At 38.7% G+C, this 26,573-nt stretch overlaps 1 protein-coding gene across 1 annotated transcript in view; it reads right to left on the bottom strand.

Moving 5' to 3' along the window:
* Nucleotides 1-26,573, bottom strand: part of RAB19 (RAB19, member RAS oncogene family) — a 173,691-nt gene that overhangs the window by 12,668 nt on the left and 134,450 nt on the right. Inside the window, exon 2 of the mRNA XM_044088482.1 lies at nt 23,796-23,979. Coding sequence (XP_043944417.1) covers nt 23,796-23,979 — 184 coding nt within the window. The remainder of the gene's footprint in view (nt 1-23,795; nt 23,980-26,573) is intronic.

The following is a 26,573-nucleotide window of genomic DNA, read 5'->3' as shown; positions in this document are numbered from 1 at the left end:
ACCATAAAAGTTAATTATTTGGATGTTACAATCATAAAAAATGAGACTAAGAACTGTTATGAGTCAAGGGTTTTTAGGAAAGGGTGCTTCTCTAACTCATATGTGCACTTTGAGAGTGATCACCCATTTTTTCTGAGAAGAAATATTATTAAGGGTCAGATGATCAGGGCATCACGCATGACAAGTGAAGATGATAAGTGTGTGGAGGAAATGAAAACTATTGAAAAATTATTTTTGGAAAGAGGATATCCATCTAAACTTGTAAAAAATGTTAAAAAGGAAATTTTGAAGAGGAGGGAAAGTGATTTCCCACCACTCCTGATTAATTCAATAAATAATAATGGAAGAGGTGGAAGAGATTTTAGGAAAGGTAATAATGAAACAAATAAAGGGAATGAACTACCTAGGTTAACACTTACTTACTACAAGGGAATAAACTGGATACAGAAAGGTATTAATGAGATTTGGATTATGTTTTCGAAGTTAAATACAGGTATAGAATATTTTAAGCAGACTTTGAAATTTAGTTATAGGAAAAATACTAATTTTAAAAAGCTGTTTGAATATAAAAAGGTACTTAATCCAAGTGGAGCACAGCAAAAAATGGGGACACATAAATGTGGGAGATGTGGGCAGTGTTCATTTATATCAGGGGAAAAAGAACTTGTACTAAGTGGACTAGGTAGAAAATTAAGAAGTAAAGGGTATTACACCTGTCAAACTAAAGGGGTAGTTTATTTGGCATATTGTTTAACATGTGAAAAATATTATGTTGGTAAGACTGAACGTAGGTTAAAACAACGAATTTATGAACATATGAGGGATATTAATAGAGGGAATGATAATAATGCACTATATAGGCATACCCAGACTTGTAGAAATGCTAATATAAAATTTTGGGTTTTGGAAGAAGTTAAGGTGGGAGTTAGGGGAGGTGACTGGCAGTCCCTACTTGAATACAGGGAATTGATGTGGCAGCTTAGGCTGGACACCTGTGGTTCTAGTGGGATGAATGATTATCTTTCCATTAAGCCAGCACTAAAACTCTTAGCCAATAACCCCAAATTTTGAAAAAATATATTGTTTCCTTCAGCTTTACTTTGTTTTCATTATACATTATATAGTTGTATATTTTTAATATATGTAATATATATATGCATTTTAATAGAGTAATAATGTGTTTTCTTAGGTTGGATATTAAGTGTTGTTGTTGTAAGTAAATGAAATATACACATATATATATGTTTTTAATATAAATGTAATCTAAGTGGTAATCAATTAACTAATTAATTAATTATTCAATGGTTGAATAGTATTTAATGGTGTGGGAAGCAGTGTGTATTGGATTCTAATGAAGTCTTGGTGACAAGAAGAAAGCGCGCTCAATCCTGCTTTGTGTTCTTTGTGTTGTCGTATTAAATACGTTTGATTCCAGTGGACGGTGTTGCTGTTTCTTCAACCCATTGTGGTTTAATTGTGAGGATTCACCCTTTATGGTAAAGCAAGCGGTGGTTTGTGTAACTAGTGTTTTACGTTGGTGAGAGGTGGAAGAGTTTGGAAGTTTGCAGTATACTCATGATGTGCCCTTTCAGTTAACAAACTATGCTGTGAAACACCAGTCCAGTTGCTTACTTATACCTTCATAAAATTAACACTGTATAGTCCTTCAGCTCTGGTACAACAGAAAACTTCATGTTTTCCCTATGTGCTCTTTCTACTAACTGCTATTTTTTTTTGAAACAGCTCTTCTTGAGAAGCTTCATGCTTATCTAGCCTTTTCTTTATTTAAGACTCTGGGTTTTGCAATTTTATTAGCTTATATGACTATCTAGTTAAAGTTTATTCTATTTTCTCTAGCCTTTTGTTATATGAGTTGATATATTTCTTTAATATTTCATTTATTTTACACATCAGAATATATTTGATTATTTTTTCCTCTAAATGATTGAATGCCATCTCCTGTACCAAAGCTGAAACTTGAACTGCTTTTTTGCTGAATGGCTGCAAGATTCTTCCTAGCCAGAGTTTTCTGTTCACTTTTTCTGGTTGATTTTCTTTCAGGTTCCCCAAATGTCTTCTTTGCTGCCATCCAGGTAGTTTAAGTACTAGCCAATGACTAAATTTTACTCAGACTTTTAATGGTCCTTTTCTTCAGTTTCTGTTTTCACACTGGAGGAGTTGAAATCAAACTGTTGCTCAGTGCCATCTTGGAAGCCCCTGCTAACTCATAGCATTTTTGAGCAAAGTAACTCACACTCTTTTAACGCTAACTTTTATGTCCAGCCTTCACTTATAGGTACCTAAAGTTTTGGTATAATTCACCTCCATCAGTAATCCATTCCGGAGACTCACCAGCTTATTTACTGTTTTTCAATAATTAGGTATGTGCACTAGCTAAAACACAGGCCATTTGCAGACATGTCCCATAGGAGTAAAAGCTAAGCTATACCATATATGAAATGTATATAATATGCATAATAAATTAATGTGACAAAGGTGGGCTTATAGTGTTAAGTTAATAACAAAACCAAAGTAGAGTAATCAGTAATAAGAAAGTAAGGAGATAGGTGTTATCATATAAAGTGTACACCGCAAAGTGACAATAGTAACAGGCAACAGCAATGTGGAACTGCAATAAGCCCAAATGCAAATGTGAATGACATTTGTTGCAGCATTGTAAACTACTGTGTGCAGTCAATATTTAAGGATTTAGAATGATATGGACTAAAATACTGCCTGCAGGGCATCACTCCTGCATCTACCTGCATTATGTTTCACCAGGTTCCTAAGGAGTTTCATCCTAGAGTCCTAGGTTTCAGCCCCCAATCTCCATTTGTCTGCTGCATTACTCAGAGCAAGTCACTTAAATAGAGTGTACATCTAGGTCACCACTGAATAGAAGCAGCTGTGGCTAGTGGTTTTGCTCAGTTAAAATGCACGAAAAAATGAGGTATCATCCCTAGATTGAGGAAGGCACTGTCCTGAAATAGGGTATCATCCTAGGAGTGACAATGTGTCATCCTGGGTATGATGGGCATTACCACTGGAGATACATGACATCCTAAAATGAGTTGTAGCATCCCAGAGTGAGATAAGTGCCACCTTCAGATGAGAAGGTAATGGCAGATATTTGAGTATTGGAGCCATGTTTTGAGACTTCTAGAAAATAGTGGCAAGCAATAATGGTTTTCATCTGTACAGAAATGCCTTTCTAAGTGTGAGATAGGGATGTAACACAAAGCATTAGTCATAACAGTAGATTTACATTCATGGGTGTTAAGAGTGGAACATCCATGAACTGCGCCACTTTTTGGAGAGTGCTCCAATTTAAAATTTAACTGCAGAAGCTGCTCCACTGTTACACTTTGAATTTTGACTGCCCCATTTTATGCAGTCTCATTGGTTCAGCCCATGCTGGGTCTGAATCAGAGACAGAAACTAGCTTCCTGGAGATTTAATTAGGCAAACAGTCCAATCACTGCTTGTACTGCCAATTCTGAAGGCTAAGCAGTTGAAACCAATGCTTATCATATGCTCAACTGACATTATAACCATTCACATGTGTGTTCTGAGGAAGCAGATTGAAAAATGTGCAGTGGTTGACTGTGAGGAAAGAAGAATGTTACTGGAGGAGAAGGAAGACAGAAGTTCTGTTTCACGGTGTACTTTGTTTGCCACTGTACTTGTGTACTTAGGAGGCAAGTGATGAATTTGACAGTTATACCTTTATTTGTACTTTTATGTATACATTTGTTAAATGGGTAAGGCCATTAGAGACAAGTTTCTCTTTTCAGGGGAATCTCAGGATTACTGTCTGGGCAGGTGACTTGCTCAGATTAACACAGTGGATAAATGGAGGTGGAAGTAATCAAACCTTGTACCCTTGACTGCAGGAAGCAGAAAGCCCACTACCCACAAGAGTTCTTCTCAGAAGCACTTCAGGAGGTGGAAGGAAGCAAACGCTGTACCCTTTTACTACAGGAAGCAGCTTATGTGCTAACCACCAGACTAAACTACCAGATAACTTGTACTGTGGATATAATAAGAAATACAGTGAAATTCACTCTGTAGTTTAACTGACTTTTTTCACTTCTTTAAAAATGCTTGTCAGATCTTTCTAATGTAATTCATGCACTGTAATATTAGAAGTGATAGAGTTGCTAGCCTCTGATGACTGAACTAGTCAAGAGTATTATTTATTTTATTTATTTATTTATTTATTTATTTATTTATTTATCATTTGTTGACCGGGAAAGTCCGACTAGATTCCACAGAGCCTGTTTTCAGCGGAGGCCCGGGGAGAAATGCTCCAGAGTATTGATTTTGGAGCTGCATCTTGAAAAAACTGGGTGTATGAAATCACTAATAAAATTGCTTTTCAGAATTTATTCAAAGCCAGGGTTACTATTTCCAATGTAGTTATTTAAATATCTTGCTCAGAGTAGTCTTTACATAGCAACAATACTCCAGTTTGTTTGTGTGGCAACTCTGCAACAGCTGATGTCTTAAAATACAGTTACTGCCTTAGGTGGATCTCCACGGGTAGAGGAGCTAGTATTTCTCCAATTCATAATACCCTCTCAGTTCACCTGTAACATAACAAGCTGGTACATGCATGATGCTGCAGCTACTGTAATTTTACAATGCATATACGTGGTGATGCATAGCTGTATTGTGTTTTGCTTGCTTCATTATAGAGTTGGCTTGTGTCATCTTACATGTAACAGTATGGTTTAGATATAGTTTTGACATCTGCAATTGAAAAGGGGTACTCCTGTAGGCAGAACATGTGGATCAGTGGACAGGCAGCTGTTTCTAACCATTCAGCTCAGCATCTGAATAGTTTTTATTATACAGGACCTTAAAAGCCACATTGTAAATCAAAGAAGGCTTTCATTATAACTCAATACTCAGTAGGCTGGCTGGGCATGAAGTTTATTATTAGATAAAAAAAATGAAAAGCAGGTTGCATTATAGATTTTTCTGACAGAACCACCTTGCATGTGGCAGAAAGGAGATAGGCAGAGAAGGGGATCTGAGGGTCTTACTTGGCATATTATGAAAGAAGTCAAAAACTTCAGCCTGGAACACTTTTTGTGTGGTGAAATTGTCCATTTTTCCACAGTGATCCCTGATCAGTGCGATGTATGCAGAATGAGTATTTATTCACATTGCGGGTGAAAGGATTTAGGGCATTTGTTCTGAAGTGCCACAGAAGCAGGATCCTTTTTTGATTAAACATTATAGTGTGCAAGATTCTTCTCTGTGGAAGAACTTTGTGGTAATTTCATTGGCCAAGCCATATATTCTCACTACCACAGTTCATTTTTGGAGTGAATTAGTACTTTTAGACTTGGCTGTGTTCTTTCTGCATTGGGCTGGCTGGTCCTGGAAAAGTTGTTGATGACATAGTGTTTGGACTGCAGCCTCGGGAGGGGGGGGGGGTGCAACTGCCCTCACTGGCAGAAGATTAGGGCATTAAGTGTTTTTTTATGTGGGAGCGCAGCAGAATACATTTTATTATGCTGGACAGCAGATTAAATGTTTCCAGTGTGGGGAAAAAGGTCTCATTAGCTCTTGAACTTCTCTGAAGGGAGTTCAGTGGTGTCTAGGATAAAGGAAATAAGAGATGGGGTGAGGGTAGAAAACTGTCAACAGCAGAAGGGCTGACTACAACACTCAGGCAGACATGATAAACCAGTGGTGGTCTTTCATCAGCATTAAATGTCTGGGTCTAATTCCAAGAAGAGAAATGATTTTAATTGTCTGCCGTACCTCATGCTTTAAATTGAGCAACACCCATACTTTACATATTGTATTTCAATAGCTATTAGTTTCATTGGTTACATAATATGCTTGCACTCTATGCTTACAATACTGTCTGCACATTAAACAGAAGCTGGTATCAGATGTTACCTTTGATTATGGTGACCAAATTGTGAATCAGGTTTATCCTGTGATCTGTGTGACATATTTGCCTTCTTTTGAAATACTTGACAGGAGATTGCAAATTCTGAGCTCAAAAGACAAAGCAGTAGTTTTCATTAAGTAGTCAAAGAAAGAGGTAACATTACCTGCATCTCACTGTGATGCCATTCATTGCCTGCAGGTATTAAACACATGATTAACTCTTTCCTTGATGAGTATTTCTGTTTCTGTAGATCTTTTCTTTATTCTACCTGTCTCTCTTTACTGGGGAAAAGCCTAATCTTACAGCTTTAGAATACCTACTTATCCTGGTACCTAACCCAAAACTAAATGCAAGAACATTTGGTATATAATTTAGAAACCAGTGTATAACATTTTGGGTTTTTATTAAATACTGACTATATGGAAAAAATGTTACCCTATAATTATATTTCACCATCTATCTAATCTCACTAGAAGTTTTTTTTCTTTCTTCTTAACAATGGATCCCTTCATACTTCTCAATCTCTAAGAACAAGAAATCTGGACAAAGTCATGTATAATGAGGGGACAGGAGCCCCACTATAGGGACACTTACAAACTTAGAAAGTTGATAGAATAACAAATTGTGTTTTAGCATAAGTTTTTTGAAGAACATGAAGTCTGAAACTCAAGTGTCTGTCATTATTTTTTTACTTCCATCCTCAATGATTTCCCAGAAGCATTCCCATTGCCCTGGGTGCAAGCTGTTGGGATTATGATCAGCGAGTGCCAGTGGTTTGGGAGTGCAGTACTTGTATTGGAATTCAAGGGGACACCAATTTGGTGACATGCACAGGGAGCCAGGTGACTTAGCCATGTTTCTTGTTGGCAGAAATACTTGAAAAGTTACAGACAGCTCGTTGTGGCTTTATATATATATATATATATATATATATATATATATATCAGGAAATATGGTTTGTGAATCTGGATATTTTATCAGCATTTGTGAGTGCCTCTGAATTGTTAGTTCTGCATAAACCACACAATTATGTGTGCAAGGCCAGATCCAGGACTAGGTGACCTAGGCAGCTGCCTAGGGCCCATTGCGGCTTGGGTCCCAGCCATAACTAATTTTAAACAGTGCTGAGGGATGTGTGAGTTATGAGTGCTTCTTTTAAACAGTGCAGTATGTTTTAGTTAGTGCATTAGTTTTCATTAAGTAGTCAAAGACAGAGGTAACATTACCTGTATTTCACTGTGATACCATTCATTGCCTTCAGTTATTAAACACATGATTAACGTATTCCTTGATGAGTACTTCTGTTTCTGTATATCTTTTTTTTATTTTACCTGTCTGTCTTCACTGGAGAAAAGTCTAATCTTACAGCTTCAGAATTCCTACTCAGCCTGGTACCATTAGACCTCAGGAATGTGTTTAAAGTGTTCAGATTTGTAAAGTAATATTTACTTTTTTCTCTTGTCTTGGTTGGCTCTGCCCCTCTCCATTCGCCCTTGCTAACGCTCGGGCTCTCTCCGCTCCCCTGCCCTGCCCCCTATTCCCTCCCACCCCCACTACCTCTACATTTATAGTAATCATAGCCACAACCACAGCTCACCCTCACATCACCTCCACCAATCACAGCTCCTCAAGTCATATCACATTATACCACACCAACTTGCTCCACACAGAATACTCCCAATCACTGTCATTCCCACTAGGCATTTTTTACATCACCCACACTACTTCCCCATCCACATGTAGTTGTTGTGTCTTTCGGCTTATCCCGGTTAGGGGTCGCCACAGCGGAACTCCAGTCCGCTAATGTTCGGTAGTGGATTTTTACGTGCCGAGTTACCAGCCCTGACGTACAGCCTTCAACGAAGGCACGCTCATTTACGCATGCCTCCACTCAGAAGACGCTCTAGCTGAGAATCAAACGGGACAACGTCTTACTGTGAGGCAACAATGCTACCGCAGCACCACTACCGTGGATAGTGCAACCCCTATAATTCCTATTCAGACCCCCCACCTAGAAACAACTTAAACTTTATAACCATGACTATCACACAGCTAAGTCTAGTCTGTCTTCTCATAATTCTTTACAATACCACAAGTTATCACTCTAGCAATATCCCTAAACTCAGTAGCACAACACTGCATTATGCACTCTCGTATATAGACACCACACATTATAATAATATCTGCCCACAATTATTCAAGAACTACATAACAGACCAATCCAGAACTAAACACATATGCTCTCATTCCTACTCCAAAAAAAACACAATACTTTCTCACACTTGTCACTAAACTCCAGCATCTGTATAACCATTTTAACTCCAGGCTCACCATAAGTGGGGATATCCACCCCAACCCAAGCCCAAATCCATCCTGTCCAACACAAACTGCTCCAACACAAATGTCAGAACATAACACCCCCACTTTCTTCATCCCTGGGCAAATCAACAACAGCAGCAAAACCAACCATCTTTTAATGCTAAATATTAATATTAGAAGTATCAAAAATAAAATACCTGAACTCCAGGCCACAATAGCACACTACGCCCAGACGTAGTTGCTTTAACAGAAACCTGGCTAAATAAAAACATAGCTAACTCAGAAGTTCTCCCTACCAGCTACAATATCATTAGACAAGACAGACCACTTCGTAAAGGGGGTGGAACTGCCTTACTGTACAAGTCCAACTTAACTGTCTATCAATTACCAAACTCCCACCCCTCCCCCAATAATTGGGACATACTTATCTCACAACTTCAACTTCACCCTAAAAAGGACATCACCACAACTGTGATCTATATTACACCTAGTAATACACCTGCTAGCCTTGAAGACTTCTTATCCTGGTGTTCTTCCACATACTCACAAGAAACCCTTATTCTGGGGGACTTCAACCTAGATTGGTTCACCTGTATATCAGAACCACCTAGTAATCTAATAAATCTCCATGGCTACCAGCAGCTAGTCCAAATTCCAACTAGATGTGATAAAAAATCTAAAAGGGAATCCATCCTTGACTGGGTCCTAACTAACAACCCCACATTGTATCCTCACACAGGCAGTCTCCCAGACACCTTAAGTGACCACAACATAATATACTTTATACTTAGTAGAACAAGCCTATGCAAAACCACTAACTATATATCCACTAGAAACACAAAAAAATTCTCTCCTGAGGTTCTCAACACTTTACTCTGTAACTGTGACTGGACCCCCCTAAAAACCCTCCCACTTGACCAGGCTCTAGCATATTTCAACAAAACATTTCTACAACACCTAGACACTGTCGCTCCATTGCGCAAAATCAAGATTAGAACCTCTACAAACCCCTGGCTCAGTAAAGAAACGAAACAAATCCTCAAGTCCAGCGACACTGCCTGGCTTTACTATCAAAAAAACAAAGAAACACAAAGCCTAACTAAGTACCAAGAACTGCGCGACCGTGCAAAAAAATGCATTAGGCTGGACAAAAAATCCTACTACACAACATTACAAACTAAATACCAACACAACCTGCAAAAATTTTGGAAAAATGTAAACCAGCTACTAAAATCCACCCAAAAGGCTACCCCCAAACCAACCACCCTGACACTAAAGTTCCCATCAAACACAATCCAACTCCCACTTTGTGAACTCAATTCTATCCTTAGTATCACAGGACAGTTCCTTCCTCACTATCCCCCCCCAACACAAATAACACTAATACAAGCTTTACCCTCAAAACAGTTTCCACCACTTCAATCAAAAGCATGCTCTCCAAACTAAAAACCTCATCAACAGCAGCCAACCTACTCCCCAGATATTTCTTGAAACTCACAGCAGATGCTATTGCTATCCCAGTCTCCACTCTCATAAACAGATTAATTGTTGAAAACTATGTGCCCAAACTCTGGAAAATATCCTATGTTACACCCATACATAAAGGCGGGACCTCCACTGAACTTAATAACTACAGACCCATTGCTTTACTCTCCCCCCGGCCAAAATCCTAGAAAAATGCATCCATACCCAGATGCTAAACTATCTCCTAGACAGCAACATCCTGTCACCTACTCAGCATGGTTTCAGACCGGCCCATAGTACCACTACAGCCACCTCTGCTTCACAGACACAGTAAACCGTCTCAAAAATGAAAGCCTACAAGTGTCAACTCTTTTTTTGGATATGTCCAAAGCATTTGACACAGTCTCACACCAAATCCTGCTAAACAAACTAAACCAATATCATCTATCAAATTCCACTCTTACCTGGTTCCAAAGCTACTTAACTGACAGGTACCAAGCTGTGAAATGGGAAAATTCTCTCTCTCCTCAGCTGCCCATAACTATAGGAGTCCCACAGGGTTCTGTCTTAGGACCACTACTATTCACAGTCTTCACAAATGACCTCCATACCTCCACACAGCATGCATCTATAATTCAGTATGCAGATGACACTACCTTAATCTGTGCTGTACAAAACATTCCCACCGTCCTGCAAACAACTCAACTAGCATTCTCTGACATTGAAAACTACCTTACCAAAGCCCAACTTATCCTCAGTCCAAAGAAAACTCAGCTTATGATTATAACCAGTTCTAACAAAACACTAACAGTCAATTCACTATCTACTCCACAAATGCTACTCCAGTTGCTCCAGTGGCACAGGCTAAGCTATTGGGAATAACCAAAAACTCCCACCTAAAATTTGATAGTCATCTCAACTTAACTATTAAAAAAGTACATGCCAAACTGGGGTCACTCTACCGTATCAAACCATTTCTTACCAACAACACAAGATCAGCCATTGCTCACTCCCAACTTCTGTCCACCCTACTCTATGCATCTCCCATTCTGACTAATCTAAAACAAAACTGAACTAAGCAAAATGGAAGCCTGCTGTAACAGAATTGCCCGCTTTGCTGCAAATTTCTCATATAGAACTCATCACTGTACTGCTTTGAGACAGCTCCACTGGCTTGAACTGCCCAACCTCCTAACCTATAATCAGCTCTGCCTCTGTCATTCTATCTATTACCTCCCCAATAAGTGTTCTGCCCTCAAAAACCTAGGACAACATCACTCAGCTAAAAGGCCTCTTATATCATCAAGCAAACTACTACTAGAAGTCACCAACAGCTACAATAGCTTTGGAGATGTACTATATAGTAGTTCAGTGGCTAAAAAATGGAACTCTGTCCCTACTAGCATTCAAAACACATCATCCAAAGCCTCCTTTAAAGACCTCATCAAGCAACATCTCAAGCAAAGTTGGCAGTGCCATGATTGCTCCCCAGGCTAGTGAAAGCGGATAACATATACATACTAAATCTAGAGCACTTGATAATAGTTTTCAATCTTACTCACAAACACTGGCTAATCAGCAATGTATGTACTGTACCTGTGTACTATGTATGTATTCTACCCATGTTCCAAATTTCAGCTGTACACCACAAATCTATTAATTACCTTTATTTTTAAAATGAATATTTTTTTGTTTCTCTCCACTGTAACTGTTTATGTGCCGCATACCACTGTAAAAACATGTCTCTTGTAATTTGTGTGTATACTGATCATGTCTAAATAACTAAATGTGTCTGTAATTTTTCTCTTGGAGCTTTTTCTCCCCGGGCCTCTGCTGAAAAAGGGCCCTTTCGGCTCAGTCAGACACCCCCGGTTAACAAATGTAAAATAAATAAAAATAAAATACCTGGTCCAAAACTAAATGCAAGAACATTTGGTATCAAATTTAGCAACCAGTGTGTAAAATTTTGGCTTTTTATTAAAGGAAATTGTATGTGTTCATCAGTGTAATGCTTTCTCACATACTGACTATACGTAAAAATGTCACCGTATGATACATATGTTACTGTCTATCTAACCTAGTTTGTTTTTTTCCTTTCTTTTTAACAATGGATCCCTTCATACCTCTCAACCTCCAAGAGCAAGAAATCTGGACAAAGCCATTTATAATGGGGGGACAGAAGCCCAAAAACAGGGACAATTTTTAAATGTTGCTCTTACAAACTTAGAAAGTTGATAGAATAACAGATTTTGTTTTAGCATGAGTTTTTTTAAGAACACAAAGTCTGAAACTCAGACGTCTGTCATTATTTTTTGGCTTTAACCCTCAATGATTTCCTAGAAAATCGAAATTTTATGAGGAACAGACCAAAATTATGAGGCAAAAATCTGGACATTCTGTGAAAATCTGCACAGATGAGAGGTGTGGATCCCTTGAATATCCAATATTGTTCTTTAAACAGTTCTTAAAGTAACAGCAACTGCATCCTGTCATCATGTAGAAAGCCATAACTAGGACATGGCAAAGTGGGGCAGCTGCCCTGGGTGTAAACTATTGGGATTGTGATCAGCAAATGCCAGTGGTTTGGGAGTGCAGTACTTGTACTTGGAATTCAAGGAGACACCAGTTTGGTGACCTGCACAGAGAGCCAGGTGACTTGGCCATGCTTCTTGTTGGGAGTTGAAATAACCGAAAAGTTACAAACAGCTCATTGTGGCCGTATAAGCTTTTGTATGCATCAGGAAATATGGTTTGTGAATCTGGTAATTTTATCAGCATTTTGAGTGCCTCTAAACCATTAGTTATGAATTAACCACACAATTATGTGTGCAAGGACGAATCCAGCACTAGGAGACCTGGGCAGCTGCCTAGGGCCCATTGCTGCTTGTGGGCCCAGCCATGACATTAAAATTAAAAATAGTTTTTCTTTATTCTTTGCTTGATATTGATATTCAGTACTGCAGCTTTGGGGTTTCCTGTCTGCCCAGCATGAATGCTTTCAGCCAATGAGATGGCAGGAAGGACACACACGCACACACACACGCACACACGCACACACGCACACACGCACACACACACACACACACACACACACACACACACACACACACACACACACACACACACACACACACACAGCAATTTGGAACTGGAATGAGGACTGAAGATTTCATTTTGCAGCAGAACAAACAGATAACATTTTGTGTGTGTGACTCTTTGGGACAGCAGGAAAGGTAAGGGCTTTTCTTTTGTTTTAAACCGTGTAACCAGCATTTGTCTTTTCAGTATGACCAGCAGAACAGGGGAGGTACAAGTATTTCTTTTAAACATTGCAGCAGCCAGCATTACTCTTTGTGTTTTTCAGAACAGGCAGCCAGTATTTGTCTTTTCAGTCCGAGCAGCAGAACAGGGTGAGTATGAGCGTTTCTTTTAAACAATGCAGCAGTCAGCATTATTCTTCATGTTTGTGAGAACAGCCAGCTGGCATGTGTTTTTTTCAATATGAGCATTAGCCAGCATTAATCTTGGTGTGTGAGGTAATAATAATAATTTCTGCATTTCTTTTAAACAGTGCCAAGGAATGTGTGAGTTATGAGTGCTTCTTTTAAACAGTGCAGTGTGTGTGTGTGTGTGTGTGTGTGTGTGTGTGTGTGTGTGTGTGTGTGTGTGTGTGTGTGTGTGGACAGTATAGTTAATTTACTTGTGCCTTGGCTATAGAAGACAAGAGTCTTAATCCTCTACACCAGTGGTTTTCAACCTTTTAATACTTGGGGACCAGGGAAAATAGGAGAATTATTTTGGGATCGCTAAGGCAGAAATAAAAAACATTATTTATAAGGAACCAACTAAAACAATCGCTATTTGAGTGTTGTATGCCAACAAAGTAATCTCACCAATTGAAAAAGATATAGATACATAATGTGACCATAGAGTTAGAGTATACTAAGTGAGAAATGCTGATAAGTCATTGCCAGGATATGAAGTCTGAAATTTCAGCCCTTTTTATGAGGAACAGACCAAAAAATATGGGGCAAAAATCTGGACATTCTGCAAAAATCTAGACAGTTGAGAAGTATGCTACCTACCTACCTCTTTCACACACACACACACACACACACACACACACACACACACACACACACACACACACACACACACACACGTTGATGCAAAACCTGTTCCGATAACCTTTTAATTGGTTTATAGTCATCTGCTTTTATTTGTCTCCACTTTTGCAGAACATCCCTGGTTTTGCTTCATATGCATGCCCTGTCACTGAGTAAATTCCTAAACCAGACAATGCTTTGAGGCAGCTGGAAATTTGGGCTATATTCCTCAATGGCACCATGGACTACAAGTTGTGTAACTAGTACCTATCAACTAGAAAAGCTGTGGTGTAAAGGAAGGAAACAGATCTTAGTAAACAGAAGTATTATCACATGAGCCATGTTTTTTAATGTGATCCTTGGTTTTCTTAATGTTGTCAGTGTGTTTATTATTTAGGTGTGAATAAATTGGACAGCATGAAGTCTGTGAGTTAATGTTAATATTTTAACTATAATTATATATAATTCGGCTTGTTTGTTTGTAGGCATGTGTGAGAAATGCATTGTTTGAGCTACAACAGTTTGTCTAGCACTTAGTGCAGATGAGTAAGGTTATGAGCTGTTAAACAGCTGTTTCATGTAGTTAATGGTTTGATTCTTTCAGCCTTTATTTGTCTTCTGTGACTCTGTAAAGTTACTTCACCAGACAGTACTCCTTGGTTACTCCTCAAAAGGGACACATGTCCAGTGGGCTGTCCCAGGCTGTTAACAAATGCTTTATACATTTGTCTTTTGAATTCCTGCATTCTTCACACAGACATTAATTGGTACTTCACTATATATTATTTGAGCATGAATCTTAGTACATCTCTTGTAGTTTAATGGGCTGCCAAATACATTTTCACAAAATGTGAGGCTCGAGGAAACAGAAGTGTGCTGTTTCTCATGCTTTGTCTGTTTTCAATGTGACAGTGTTTTGTTCTGTTTATAAAATGGCTGTTAGTTTTTTGTTTCATTTGAAATAATAGTTTTAAATGAAATCCATATTCCTAGAAAAATTGTAAAAGTGAAGAAGAAAATAATATGTATACTGATAGGTTTGAACTGTGTTTATGTTAACTGGGGAGGGAGGGAGGGCCAAGTAATGGGATATTGGTATGGGTGGTGGTGGCCTGATTCATTACCCCTGCATAGGACCCTATTTGTCCACCAACCTGTCTCTGTTGACAGCGGAGGTTACGGTTATTCTTTAACAATACAGCATAATTAGCCATTCTAGTAGGTCAGCTCTGTACTTACTGAGTGATGCCAGAAAGGATAGCTATTCTTGATGACAGAAAAGACATAGAGAGATTAAAAATGAAAGCTAAGTGTCCTGTAAGCATGTAAGACCCATTTCCCCCCCAAAACAGCTATATGCAGTAATTCTGATTTTTGTATGACTTCTGGGTTTTTGAACAAAAGCTGTTGCAGGTGTTAAATTATCCATAATTGTTTTGCTTTATTCATTGCACTAAAGAATTAGTTAATCTATTTATATGCCTGGATTGTGTAATATAGTCTGACCATGTTACATTTTAGTAGTATATATTTTCAGTACCTTCTTTACAGCCTTCAGTAACAGTAAAGGGTTCAGCAACAACAAAGGGTTTGACATTTATCAGGTGATATCCTCTGTATTTTTGCAGTAATGATCAGGACAGTATGAGCTTCAGCATCCATTATAGGTTCATAGGTTCATACTAGGCTATCTGCCCTAGGGCATTTATAAGCCTAGCCAGAATGTGTTTGGCTTTCGCCACCCATTTTAAATTAATTTTGCTATGCCCTTTTTTGAGGTTAGTATACTGTGCCTCTGTCTAACAGTGACACAGAAGTGATACCCGGGGTAAACCTACGATCTCCCATCCACTCATCAAGATTCCTCTTGAAGAGAGTCAATGAGGGACTCTGCCTAACCTGGACTGGGATTTTATTCCAGAGTGAAGGGAGCCTCTGGGTTATGAATCTGTCCCTCCAGCATGTCCTATTTATTTCAGTGCTGAGGTTCAAGTCTCTCGAGCGTGTAGCTCGATGAGATTTGGATTTTCTGAGGTGCAGCATGTCCATTAATTCCGGGTTGGACATGGCTTTATACGTCAGGCACAGATCGCCTCTGAACAGGCGGTATGCCACTGAGTAGAGCTGGAGTTTCTTTAACCGGGCAGCATATGGCATCTGTTTGAGCCCTTTGATCCTCTTGGTGAGTCATTGTTGCAAATTACTGAGATACAGTTTTCTCGACAAGATCAAATTGTACAGTATTTTTACATTTAGTTAAAAACTACTCTGGCAATTATTGCCGAAGATTAAAGCTTCAACTTGTTAATGAGCTGCTTTCTGTGGCAAGAGTGCAGTTTCAATTTTTCCACCTTCATTTACCTACTGTGTGACATTAAGCAAGTAACTTAACCAGATAGTGCTTTGGAGCAATTGAGAATTTGGGCTAAACTTCTTAATAGTCTCCTGGACTACATGCCAAGTAACTATGACCCTGTTGTCATTTGCCAGCTATACTCTAATGAAAACTAACCTAGTTCAGGAAATGTTATGACAATATTACCAGCACAACATTATTTGAATGCATCTTAGGTAATTTATTCTTCAAGGGCAGCAGGCACTGAATTTGTAAGTGAAGCACTGAAATGCAAAGTTGTTTGACAGCAGCATTTACATTAGCAATACTTCTCTTTAATGTGGAATTATTCAGATGACTTTTACTTTTGCAGAGATTGTGCATATTGACCTAGCATATGTTATCAGGTGGTTATTTCTTATGCTCTCATAAATGCTCTTTTATTTAAAATGTGCTAAATCTGGCTGAATCTTATAGTACGATGCTAGTAATCATTATACAGTACAATGTAGTTCATACAAAAATGTCAATAAAACACATGTAATTTATTTCTTCATAACAAAATAGGGAGTACAACGTTTATTCATGGTGTGGACAGGGATTACTTTTTGAACCAGGGTTTAATAGTGTGGATATTGAGGCCCAGAATTGTTTTGGGTTTTGTTTGAAATTATGCTGCAATTTAATATAATGATTTTTTTGTCATTGATGACTAGACGTTTAACTTTGTTGCAAAAGTGTCTGTACTGTTGGAGGTCAGAGAGATTAGTAGTTGTATGTCATTTTTTCCAGGCTTTGTCTCTTATGACCATGGCCTGCTTGGTGCTTTTAGAGAGCCAGATGCAGTTTTTTGTTTTTACTCTTTTGCGGTGCAGAGGAGCATGGTAGTTTAGGACTTTTAGGAAGGTTGAATTAAAAAATTCAACTGCTTCATCTAGAGGAAGGGTCTTTAGTATGTTCCAGTTAATAGATTTTAGATGGTCATTAAAAGTGTCTTGGTTGAAATTAGTATGGGTTCACCGTAGTATATAATGAAGTTGGTTTGGCAGTTGGGAAGTCTCTCGTATGCCATAGGCTGGGTGGAGGTCACTGATATTGCAGGGAAGGGTACCTGTTTTGGAGAACTTGTTGGGGTCAGAAACTAGGATCCAGTCTATGATTGAGCCACTGCTATTGTTTTTAGCGTGTCTGGTTATATTTGTGATTACTTGGATAAAGTTGTAGAGGTTGATGTTGGGGGGTAAGGAGCTATCTACCTGACTGGGCCAATTTATATTCACATCACCAAGTATGATTGTTTCGTTGTTAATTTTTGAGGAGAACCAAGCTATGATTTCTTCTAGAAGTGGGGTATTATTTCCTGGGGGTAGGTATAATGTTGTAATACATATGCTTTTGTTGTTATTTAGGTTTAGGAAAGCGATTAGTATTTCAGCATTTGAGAATTGGAGTATTAGAGATGAGTAGGGGGTAATGGAGAGGCTATGTGGAAAGAATAGGGCAATTCCTCCTCCTTTTTGCAGGGTCTGTCTGCTCTGAGGCAGGAGTAACCAGGTGGAAGGAATTTGGGTCCTTTGATATATGGTTTTAGCCAGGTTTCAGTACTGGCAAGTATGTCTGGTTTAGTCTGGGATATCCAGGCATGGAATTCAGGAATTTTATTCCTAATGCTTTGGAGGTTGATATTGGTGAATTGTAGTGATCTATGGGAATTATTGCTGTTGGGGGTAGTAGGATTGTGTCCTAGGTTTGAGTGAATATCTCCACATAGGAAGAGAAAAAGTTTAGTGATAGGGGGAGTTAGCCAAGGTCATTTGCGTGCCACATTAGACTGATGTTTGTATGCTAATGTGAATGGGATTGAGTGGCTATAAGAAAAGTATTTAGGTTTTAAGAGAAAGATAGGGTTATGTTGAATGAGGCTAGAAGATATGTCAGAATAGGAGGTTAGTGTTGCAGAGTGTACATTGGTGACTGGTGTAGTCTTCGGAGATAGATAAGGTGATTTTAGGAATATTAGGTTTGTCAGTATTATTAATATTAGAGAGAGTGTTAGTTGGTATGGAGAGGAGTGGGGAAGAGACATAGTATTAGCACAGGCAAGAGACTGAGATGGGTGTGTTGTAGGTATAGATTTTGGAGTTTGAGGTGAGGGATATGTAAATGTAGGGGGTATGGGGTGGGTTGGTAGTTAGGATGTTGGGTTTAGGGGAAAGGAAATGAAGTGAGAATTAGGTAATAAGGGATGGGGTGTATGGAAGTATAAATGTAATTGATGTAGGGGTGGATGGGAATGGGGGTAGGGTTGGGGAGCGGAGTGAGCTCAAGTGAAGCAAAAGATGAATGGAGTGGGAAGAAACCTGCATGCAAGCACTGAGAAAAACAATCAAGTAAGTATAGTGGCTGACAAAAAATGTTCACTACAATCTCCAGTTGAAAGATTCTATGGAAATACTTTGGTTAAAAAAAAAAAATAAAAAAACAAATGGAGGGAAGTCTAGACAGAAGTACCTGAGGATTAGAAAAACTAGGGTAGGAGGCCTTAGCAGCAGTCATACTGGACGAGCAGGAGAGAGCCCATTTTGATTTGTTTTTTTTTTTTTATTTTGTTCCTATATTACTTAAAAGTTAACAAAAAAACCCTTTACAGCTTATTTGTGGAAGGCAGGATGCAGTAGATACATACTTTGTTGTCTGCCTTTTCAGTTCATAGGACAGCTGCGATTTTTATTTTGTGTGGCACTATAGGGGATGAAAAGTAGACCACCTGGAGAACAGGCTTTAAGTGGGCAGGCGAGGTCTGAAAATGGCTGAAAATAGCTAGGGAAATGAAAATATGTGGAAGAGAGTAAAATGAGGGCCAAAATGTTAGAAAACAAAAATATCTAGGTACAGGTCTTGGCTATAGCAACAACAGTACAACTGCATTTAACTGAAATGTGACACAAACATTTAAGTATAACTGGAACCAGCAGCTTTCTTTAGAAAAAAAAGTAAACTGCAGCACACATGGTTTCACAACACAGAACAAATAAAGCTACAACATATTCAGGTGTTTTAAACGTTCCTTTTGTACACTATTAGATGCATAGCTCGCTATACGAGAGGAAGCACTACCATTCAAGTACGGTATGTTGCAAATTATCCAAATAAGTTCACTCAGCAGTTCTTATAAATTAGATAATCTTATAATCCTGTTCATTCCAGTACATTACACTTATAATGTTATGTAGTGAGCGAGAACACTGCTATTCACTACATAAGCTAAATTTCCTTTTTAGCAAGCAAGGACGCCATTTATTGTCCAAAGGAAAAAAAAACTCACTTCAGCAGTTTAAAAAAAGAATCGTCGTAAGCAATTATAGTCAAGAAATAGGAATACAGTCAAGTATTCAGTCCTAAGTAGTAAAACAGGCTCTAGTGATTTGCTTTACATGGTTTAAATAGCAGTTTCTTCTCATGACTAAATAACAATATACAGGATAAAGTAACATAAATACATTTGAAACTCACACAGAATGCCACGAGTATGACGGACTGTTAAGGGACTGTTTAGAAATGGCGTCAGCCCTTTTTGAAAACTATACTGGAAAATATGAAGGTCTCTCCAAACACCATTATATCGGGCGACTTCAACTACCCAAACATAGACTGGGAGCATTACTCTAGCTCCAACACCCTAGCCCAAAGGTTCCTAGAATTTATAAGCTCAAATGCTATGGAACAACTTGTTACCACTCCCACAAGAGGGGAAAACATACTGGACCTGATCATCACCAACATGGGGACACTATGCTCCAGACCAGAAGTGTATCCCTCACTGGTAAGATCAGACCATAAACTAATCTTACTGGATATTCACATCCCGACCCCACCCCCTGCCCAGAAAACCACAGTGAAAAACTTCACATGCCTCAAAACCGAGGCAAAATCCTTCAAAGCCCCCGGGCCTGTGGAAAATACGGCCCAGACCGCAGAATCCTTTATAAAGCATTCTATGAACACCTTCAGGAATGCATGGATCATGCAATCCCAAATAAAACCAAGACCCAATCCTCCAAAGGCAGACGTCCTGTCTGGTGGACCCCAGCCATAAACAAACTATACAATAGAAGGAGGAAGCTACTACATGATAGAGCAAAATCCCAAAAAGGGAAGGCATCTCTGATCAGTATTAGCAAAAAACTACGGGCACTCATAAAATCGTCTAAGGCCAGCTTCGAGAGAAAAATTGCACAGGACACTAAGGATAATCACAAGGCTTTCTTTAGTTATGTTAGGAACCTGGGTGGGAATTCCCAGATATGCTCAGAATTAGTCCAAAATGACAAAAAATACACCGAGCCCACAGACATTGCCAACATCCTAGCTGACAGGTTCAGTGCAAACTTCTCCCCCTCTCCCCACCAAAAGGGCAAATATCTATCCCAACAGAGTGCTGCCCCCCTGACATCTCAGATGCTCAGGTAAGAGCTGCCCTCTCCAAAGCAAAAAACACAGCATCAATGGGACCAGATGTGTCCCGGTCTGCGTCCTACATGAACTCCAAGAAGAGCTAAACCCAAACATAAAACTACTGTTCAGTCTTAGCCTTACTACAGGATATGTACCCAAAGAGTGGCATACAGCAACAGTGGTCCTTCTCCACAAAGGTGGTGCCTCAACGGATCCTGGAAACTATCGCCCCATAAGCCTGACTAGCTTGGTCTGCAAAGCTATGGAAAGGATCATCATGGACCTCATAAATAAAGGTATTGGGGACCTACAGACACTGGATCCTGCCCAGTTCGGCTTTGTTAAGGGCAGATCCTGCCTCTTAAACCTGGTCGATTTCTTTGAAACAGTCACCAAGGCCATTGACGAGGGGAAGGTGGTCCACACAGCCTACCTGGACCTCGCAAAAGCCTTCGATACAATACCCCACTCGGGCATTATAGATAAGCTCACCAGCTTAAATATAAACCCCTATGTCACTAGATGGGTTGCAAACTGGCTCAAGGACAGAACCCACATGGTTAGAATTGCTGGAGTCATGTCAGACTCCAAACCAGTTACAAGTGGCGTCCCACAAGGCTCAGTCCTGGGACCTCTCTTGTTCAGTATATATTTCTCGGTGGTACAGGCCAACACAGAAGGACTGTGGCTGACCAAGTTCGCAGATGACTGCAAACTGGGTGCCATAATCAACTCCCCAGCCGACACAAGCATCCTTCAAAAGGGCCTCATAGAAACAGACAACTGGTGCCAGAGCCATGGCCTCAAGCTAAACGCCAAAAAGTGTATAGTCATCCCCTTTGGCAAAAACAAAGTGCCCACAAATTACCACATAGGTGGTAATCCATTAAGTACAGAAGAAGTCATTAGGGACCTGGGGACCCAAGTTGATAGCAGTCTCTCATTTGACAACCACGTGGCCAAAGTGGTTAGAAAAACATTTTATATAGCCCACCTAATCAAGAAGGGATTCACATCTAGATCAGGGGAGGTCATCGTACCTCTTTACTCATCCCTCATCAGGCCCATAATTGAGTACAATGCCCCTTTTGGGATGTACCTTACCAGACACCTGCAGCAACTGGAAAGACCACAAAAGTACCTCACCAAGAGGATCAAAGGACTCAAACAGATGCCATATGCTGCCCGGTTAAAGAAACTCCAGCTCTACTCAGTGGCATACCGCCTGCTCAGAGGCGATCTGTGCTTGATGTATAAAGCCATGTCCAACCCAGAATTAATGGACATGCTGCACCTCAGAAAATCCAAATCCCATCGAGCTACGTGCTCGAGAGACTTGAACCTCAGCACTGAAATAAATAGGACATGCTGGAGGGACAGATTCATAACCCAGAGGCTCCCTTCACTCTGGAATAAAATCCCAGTCCAGGTTAGGCAGAGTCCCACATTGACTCTCTTCAAGAGGAATCTTGATGAGTGGATGGGAGATCGTAGGTTTACCCCGGGTATCACTTCTGTGTCACTGTTAGACAGAGGGACAGTATACTAACCTCAAAAAACGCATAGCAAAATTAATTTAAAATGGGTGGCGAAAGCCAAACACACTCTGGCTAGGCTTATAAATGCCCTAGGGCAGATAGCCTAGTATGAACCTATGAACCTATGGTGGAGTGGGATGGGTTACTGAAGGAAAGGGGGAGGAGGAAAGAGCTCAAGTCGGCAGAGCCAAAGGAAATCTTTGTGCAAGCACTGAAAAAAACAAACAAGTAAGTATAGTGGCTGACAAAATTATTTGTACACTACGATCTCAAGTTGAAAGATTCTATGGAGTTACTTTGGTTCAAAAAAACTAAAAAAAAACAAAACAAATGGAGTGAAGTCTAGACAGAAGTACCTAAGGATTAGAAAAACTAGGGTAGGAGGCCTTAGCAGCAGTCATACTGGACGAGCAGGAGAGAGCCCATTTTGTTTTTTGTTTTGTTCCTATATTACTTAAAAGTTAACAAAAAAAAAAAACTTTATAGCTTATTTGTGGAAGGCAGGATGCAGTAGATACATACTTTGTTGTCTGTCTTCTCAGTTCATAGGACAGATGCAATTTTCACTTTGTGTGGCACTATAGGGGGTGGAAAGTAGACTACCTGGAGAGCAGGCTTTTAGGTGGGCAGGTGAGGTCTGAAAATGGCTGAAAATAGCCAGAATGCCACTAGTACGACGGACTTCTTGGAACCTCTGGGCGATTTACAAAAAGCAAATTGAAATACTTTATTGTAGCCATTTTTATCACAATCAGGCATGTGATGTATGATTGATTTAGTGGCCATAAATGTGGCCTTTTATGATTGAAATGTTCAGCCTATGGACCAAGGTACACTTAGTCGACCACTGGCCAGGTGCATTTTCAATGAACGTGAGCATTTTTAATGAGTATGATCTTCAAGGTTTTATGTTTCTCATGCTAAGTCTGATTTCAGTGTGCAACTGTTTTTGATTAGCAAATAGCTATCAGTGTTTGTGCTATAAAATGTGAAATAAATGTTTGAAATTAAATATACATCTCTAATCACTGTAAAAGTAAAGAACAAAATAATATGCACATTCACATCTTTGAATACTGTTTATGGTAAATAGAGAGAGAGAGACAAGTGATGGGACACTGGAATTGCTGGGGGGAGGGTCTGATCCACTACCTTGCCTAGGACTCCATTTGACCATCTTCTTGCTCTGTATGTGCACCGGCACTCGGCCATACTTATGTCTATACATATACATGTGCATACTTTTTCCCTTTGAGCTGTTTCAAATCTTCCTTCAAATCTATCCAGATTGTAGCACTCATAGCACTTTGATCTGCATGTTGAAATAGCATTTTTTTTTCTTTCATGTTTGCAAATTTTCTTTGTGCCTGCATGGGTTTTCTTGAGGTTCTCTGCTTTCATCTCAAAATTGTGCTGGTTAATTGGATACATTAAATTGGCCATACATATTTTATGCCATCATTGCCCTTCTAGTTAAGGACATGGCTGAAGAGGGCCCAACAAGACCCAGTTCACTTGTCTAGTTATTCAATAAATAAATAAATATCAAGAACTAAAGACATACTACTAATAACTTAACCTTTGGTAAATCATCATCACACTGCTAAACAGTACTGTCATCTTACAACAATTCAGTCACAGAACAAATGAAAGGGAATGTGACATACCTATTAACATAAGAATAACATTGGCAGCTCCATATCGTTCCACTTCATCAATCCAGTGTGGAAGCGATTCAAAGGTTCTACGACTGGTGATGTCATATGCGATAATAGCACCATGAGCACTACGATAGTAACTCTGGGTTATTGTCTTGAAACGTTCTTGTCCTGCAGTATCCCACACCTGTAGCTAGACGTCATAAATAAAAGGTACAGAGCATGTCAAAATATATCAGCATCATCAAAAGGGCAACATTTTCAAAACACATTTTTAATACTGTTTCTTTATATATATGGAATAAATCTCTGTTACAAATATTTAATTATTCTCACAAAACTATTTTGAGTCTTATATCAGAAAACTATAAAAGTATATCAACTATAAATTCTCTTTTTCAGAATTTATTTGTCTAGCAAACATGTACATTAATAGGAAAATACAAACAGTTCATGCTAGAACATCAAATATTACTCATAAACAAATGTCATGGTTAAAACTTAAAGATCTATTGGAAAGGTTTTAATAATTTTATATAACATGTTTTCTGTTATGGACTCCGTATCTAGTTTTTACTTGTTATTAGAAGATTGTTGTGTTATAATGATTTTACTGAATAAATCAAATAAAAAGTAAAAAAAAAAACTATAAAAGCCAGTTAATAGCAAAATATTAGCATCTCCCTCCCCTTTTATATTATTGAAGGGATTTCTTGATATGTATTTAAAATTCCTTCCTATTCACCCAGGAGTGATGAAGCAGTACATTCATTGGCAAAAGTGGTCTGAGCTCTTGAGACATGAACAGGCACAACGGATGGCCCACTAACAAAGGAGAGGCTGAAAGGTTTTATGTTAATCTACCCACCCCCCACCAGGGTGGAGTATGGTGACTGAGAGCTCTCCTCAACTTATTTACTTTCAGTAAATGCCAGAAGAAACAAAAGCAACAGTATCCTGAATATTGAAAGCTCAGACTAATGTCACACGTATTATATGTACCAGCCATCTTATTTATTTATTTTGTTAACTCAGAAGGTCCGCTGGGCAGAGCTCATTTTTTTGGTGGAAGCCCATGGGTAAAAGCCCAGTACAATGCAGTATACAAAAGTAGAAATTAATAAATACAGTAAGCAGGATGAAAACAATGGCTAGAATACAGTAGCAATGTCATACCAAAAAATGTTTCAAATATATTACATTACTATTCAGTGACTGTGTGTCTGTATGCGTGACTGTGTGTGTGTGTGTGTGTGTGTGTGTGTGTGTGTGTGTGTGTGTGTGTATATATATATATATATATATATATATATATATATGTATACACACACACATACATATATATATATATATATCCACACACACATACATTATGAGTCCTCAATAGGTTGTCTTATGAGAAGTTTTATTTTGAAAGTTAATTGTCACAGAAAGTATCAATGCAGTGTGTTGTGTGAACTGGCTGTGTGCTTTTTGAAAATGTTTCCATTTTTTTTCCACTGTGGTGCAACAATGGGCTTGTTTTTTTTTTTTTGGGGGGGGGGGGTGGCTCAACATTTTCAAAATTCATCTTTTGGAAAATGGTGAGCCAAAAACTGTGCTTTATAGATTGAAATGTATATCTGTATATACACACACATATATATTATATATATATATATATATTATATATATATATATATATATACATAAAATATATATATATCTATGGAACCACTACTAAATACTTAACACTCACTCTACCGACACCCAAAATCCCGAGACCAAACACCCGAAACACTACAATACCAAAAAAACAAAACTGCGAAATTCAAACTACCGAAAACTACACAAAACATACAGCACACACAGACACATACACACACACCTTCCCCAAAACACAAACACACAAACCTAACCTACAGACAAGTCCCCACCCCCTACTTAATATATATTCTAACTCCAAGGTCGCACTATCCAGACAAACACATGAATATACAACCACATGCCGACATCCCCCTTGCACACACACATCACACTCACAACACACACTTACAAACTAAACCTCTAACCAACACAGTTAAACAGAAATACTTACCTGCCCTTCAACCATACCGCAACACCAGAAGCGTGAATTTCAAACTCCTGATAGTCAGGATTTTGAAATTCACACTTGATCTTTTGGTAGTTTGGGGTTTCGGCTATATGGTCTCAAAAGTTTGAAATTCGGTATTTCAAACTTTTGAGATTATGTAGTGTTTATATATATATATATATATATATATATATATATATATATATATATATATATATGTATATAGATAGATAGATATAGATGTATACATATGAGTGTGTGCATACTTTTTAATGTCCAAACTAATCAGATAATGGACAGGCAGAATGAAACACCAGAGGAAGTTCAGATAGAAGAGAGGACACTGCAGTGTAAGTAAAAATAAGAAGAAGTAAGAATCAGCAAATTATGGGGAAACAAATGAAGCATGAAGACAGATAATGAGTAGAAAGTAGAGAGAAGAAGTGAAGTGAGAAGAGAGTAGCTTTGAACCAAAGTTAATAGGGCTGAACTGGCAAGAGCTTGTAGGAGAGACTGGATAAGTACGTACTGCAGAGACAAGGTACAAAAATAAAAGAAGGGATTGAAGTAAGAGAAATGAAAATGGAATAAATTGGGCCTATTACTGGAGGGCAGATCTAAGAAACAAGAATGGATAGAAGAAAAATGACTAAAAATATCTCACTTTTAGTCAAACCCAAAAGATTCTAGAGAAAAATCAACTTGTTAACTGA

Source organism: Protopterus annectens, chromosome 11.part0 (genome assembly GCF_019279795.1).
Source record: "Protopterus annectens isolate FY-2018-M chromosome 11.part0, PAN1.0, whole genome shotgun sequence".
Taxonomy (NCBI): domain Eukaryota; kingdom Metazoa; phylum Chordata; order Ceratodontiformes; family Protopteridae; genus Protopterus; species Protopterus annectens.
The sequence above is the reverse complement of the archived record's forward strand: the minus strand, read 5'-3'. Positions and strand labels throughout refer to the sequence as shown.